The sequence below is a fragment of the Limulus polyphemus genome, unplaced genomic scaffold, assembly GCF_000517525.1.
Source record: "Limulus polyphemus unplaced genomic scaffold, Limulus_polyphemus-2.1.2 Scaffold271, whole genome shotgun sequence".
Taxonomy (NCBI): domain Eukaryota; kingdom Metazoa; phylum Arthropoda; class Merostomata; order Xiphosura; family Limulidae; genus Limulus; species Limulus polyphemus.
The window spans coordinates 140,391-143,767 of record NW_013665881.1 but is presented as its reverse complement, the minus strand read 5'-3'; the positions used below and the strand labels follow the sequence as shown (position 1 = coordinate 143,767).

The 3,377-nt window shown below is 36.5% G+C and overlaps 1 protein-coding gene across 1 annotated transcript in view; it reads right to left on the bottom strand.

The window, feature by feature from the left end:
* The window catches only part of LOC106456908, a 52,694-nt gene that overhangs the window by 6,547 nt on the left and 42,770 nt on the right, over nt 1-3,377 (bottom strand). The window contains exon 7 of the mRNA XM_022382698.1: nt 219-431. Within this exon, the coding sequence (XP_022238406.1) occupies nt 219-431 (213 nt within the window). The remainder of the gene's footprint in view (nt 1-218; nt 432-3,377) is intronic.

Here is a 3,377-nt window from a genome sequence, read left to right as displayed (position 1 = left end):
CTTTTTTTTTTTTTCCATGTTACTAAATACTACTGAAAAAATTAACAACGTGATAATTTGGCGCTAAAGTTACCTTGCCAAACGATTGAAAATGGTTTCACGAGTTTCGCTCGCCTTATATAATATATATATATAAATCATTGATAGTTTGGTTTCAGTTATTATCCTCTAGACATTTTTTTTCTCTCCAAATTTTCAAAATAATATGAATTATTTACCCAAAACAAGATTTCTGAAAATTTGGATTTCTCTGTGCCTGATGACTCGGTCATGTTTGACTGGATGTCTGTGATGTTCTGTACAAGACGATATCTTCCGATTACTTTCACTAGCACTACTACAGCCTGACCGCTCCGAGTAATTTTCTTTGTTGTTGTTTTTCAGGTTTACGTGTTGTTTGGTTGCCCTCTGGTCCATGAGGAGAAAAATCACTGTTTCAATAGATAACAAAAATAAATAAATAAATCGGTGATCTACCTTCTTAGGCAAACGTCTTGTCACAGCTGTGGTTCACTGTAATGCTCTAAAAGTTGCAGAAACACACCATTGCCTGAAATATTCAATATTCTTTAACTTAAATAACACAATATCGATTAAAATATACAGTGTAATTTAGTTAGCTAGTTTGTTTCTTTGTGTTGAATTTCGCGCAAAGCTACACGAGGGCTATCTGCGCTAGCCGTCCCTAATTTAGTAGTGAAAGACTAGAGGGAAGGCAGCTAGTCATCACCACCCACCGCCAACTCTTGGGCTACTCTTTTACCAACGAATAGTGGGATGGACCGTAACATTATAACGCCCCCATGGCTGAAAGGGCGAGCATATTTGGTGGAGCGGAGATTCGAACCCGCGTCTGGCAGATTACGAGTCGAGCGCCCTAACCACCTGGCTATGCCCGGCCGCGCTTCTTCGATAGCACACTCTTTAATTTCCGCATCAAGCTGATCCTAACATGCCATCAGTTCCCCTGTGGGTCAGCGGTAAATTTAAGGACTTACGTTGAGTTACTTTGTCACGTGCATGATTGTTTAAAACATTTTTCCACCCCAAAGATCCAATGCTTTCTTTAGTTATGGTTGTCCTATATTCTTGAAGCCTCTCATAATTGTTGAAAATCTTCCAAAATGTTCTCAGTTTCTGTACATTTGAGACACATTTTTGAAGAAATGAGTTGTTAAATTAATTATTTTGGAATTGGCTCACAGTTTGATTAAGAAATTAAGTATTCATGGTTTTATAGAAAAAAAATTGTTGTAAAGCACAAAGCTACACAATTTGGGCTATTTGTGCTCTGCCCATCACGGGTATCGAAATTCGAATTTGAGCTCTGAGCCATTGGGAAGGAGAACAGTAATAATAACTTTATTTTAACAACGTAATTATGTGAAGTTGCTTGAACCAAACAGTCCAATTCGCTGAAGACCCACTTCTTCCTGGTATTAAAACAATCCATGATTTCAGCTAATCCCATATCGTATACAGGCATACTACGTGTTTTATACCTTTTTACTTTAACACAGGACCTTTTCAAAACGTTTCATTTGTGCAGCTGTATATGCAGTTTCCACGTGACTTGTTGGTGAAGAAGATCTTTGAGTTGCTTTCGCTCTAGCTATCTATTTCTTTATGTCATTCATCTAAGATAAAACTCTATTGTTCTCCCGTGAGAAAAATAAGTGTAAAGTTATACATAGCATGTGAAGTTAGACAACTGTCTTTTTTACTATTAATCAAATGATGTTTTGAGGTTATGAAATCCCTTATTTTTGAATGGGAATGATTAATACGTAAGTAGCGCATATCGCTATGGGTCAGTTTGAAGTCAATGTGTTGCTTATTCAGTCCGATCCAAAATCTCAACTGAGGTAAGGCCGGGAAAAATCTAGAGAGCTCTCCACTAAACGTGACAAATAAGTACACATACACCGTTTTTGTGAACTTAAAAAAGTAATAAAATACAGAATTTCTTTGTGATAAAAGTCTTGACGAATCTCCTTGTATTTTGTGGACCTATCTTGGAAGAAATCAGTGTTATCTGAGAATACCACGCTGGCTAAGCCTAATCGGCAGCTATATCCGAGCTGAACTCTGGAACAGTAAATAATTAGCTAAAAAAAATAGAAGAATGAAATAGCCCCCCCCCCCCAGTGGCACAGCGGTATGTCTGCGGATTTACAACGCTAGGATCAGGGTTTCGATAACCGTGGTGGGCAGAGCACAGATAGCCCATTGTGTAGCTGTGTGCTTAATTACAAACAAACAAACCAGAATGAAATAAATAATTTCTCACTTTTTATATCTTAAAATATAAAATTGCTCCACAATTGAATAATGACTTCGATATAGTTATAAGATAGCATTTTGTATGTTCGCATAGTCCACGAGGCTTAGTATCATTTTAAAATCAAACACTAGATGAAACAATGAATTCTGTCGGCCCAACTTGTAAAATAATATCACAAAAACCGATTAAAATATTTATGTTATATCAACGCGACGTTATTCGATACCGAATGAAAATGTCACTTTAAAACATACAAGTTTGTTTGCTTGTTGGAAGCAAAAGCACAAAGTTACACAATGGTCTATCTGTGCTCTGTCCACCACTGGTATCGAAACCCAGTTTCTTTTCTAGCATTGTTAGTCCACAGACACACCGCTATGCCACTGGGGAGGGGGGGGGCTTAAAACATACAAAGCGAGATCCGAGTGGAAGTCGGATATAGCGAGGTATGTATGGATATCATCTATTAAAGGTGACAAAATTTAGAATCAATATTTAAAAAGCTTCCTTTATTCCACTGAATTTTTCGCCCTTAGTCCTGTGTCTCAGTAACTAGTTATCTGAAGAAGCCAAAAGAATATTTAGGAGAGGCGAATTCTCTTGTTTCTTCTGACATTGAAAGCACACTTAGATCGTTGGAACATGAATGAAGGGAAGAGTTGGTTGATTGTTTTAGAGCAAATCCACATTGAGTTATTTATTGAGTTTACCTGAACAAACTATTTTTTTATATACAGTCTTAATTGTACTATGGAGTAGGATCTATTAATTTTGTATAAATTAGTGCAAAATCGATATGCCTCATCCAAGTAATCAGAGGAGATTAATATTGATTACTGAATCCAGCTCCTCAAGATCGCTTTTATTTAGTTGTTTCTTCTTCTACTGCTGATGTTTTTCGGGTAGAAGTAGTAGCTCTAGTGTGTTTTCTAGTAGTGAGGATCTTGTATATATATATATATATAATTAGTAGCTCTAGTGTGTTTTCTAGTAGTGAGGATCTTATATATATGTATGTATAGGATTAGTAGCTCTAGTGTGTTTTCTAGTAGTGAGGATCTTATATATATGTATGTATAGGATTAGTAGCTCT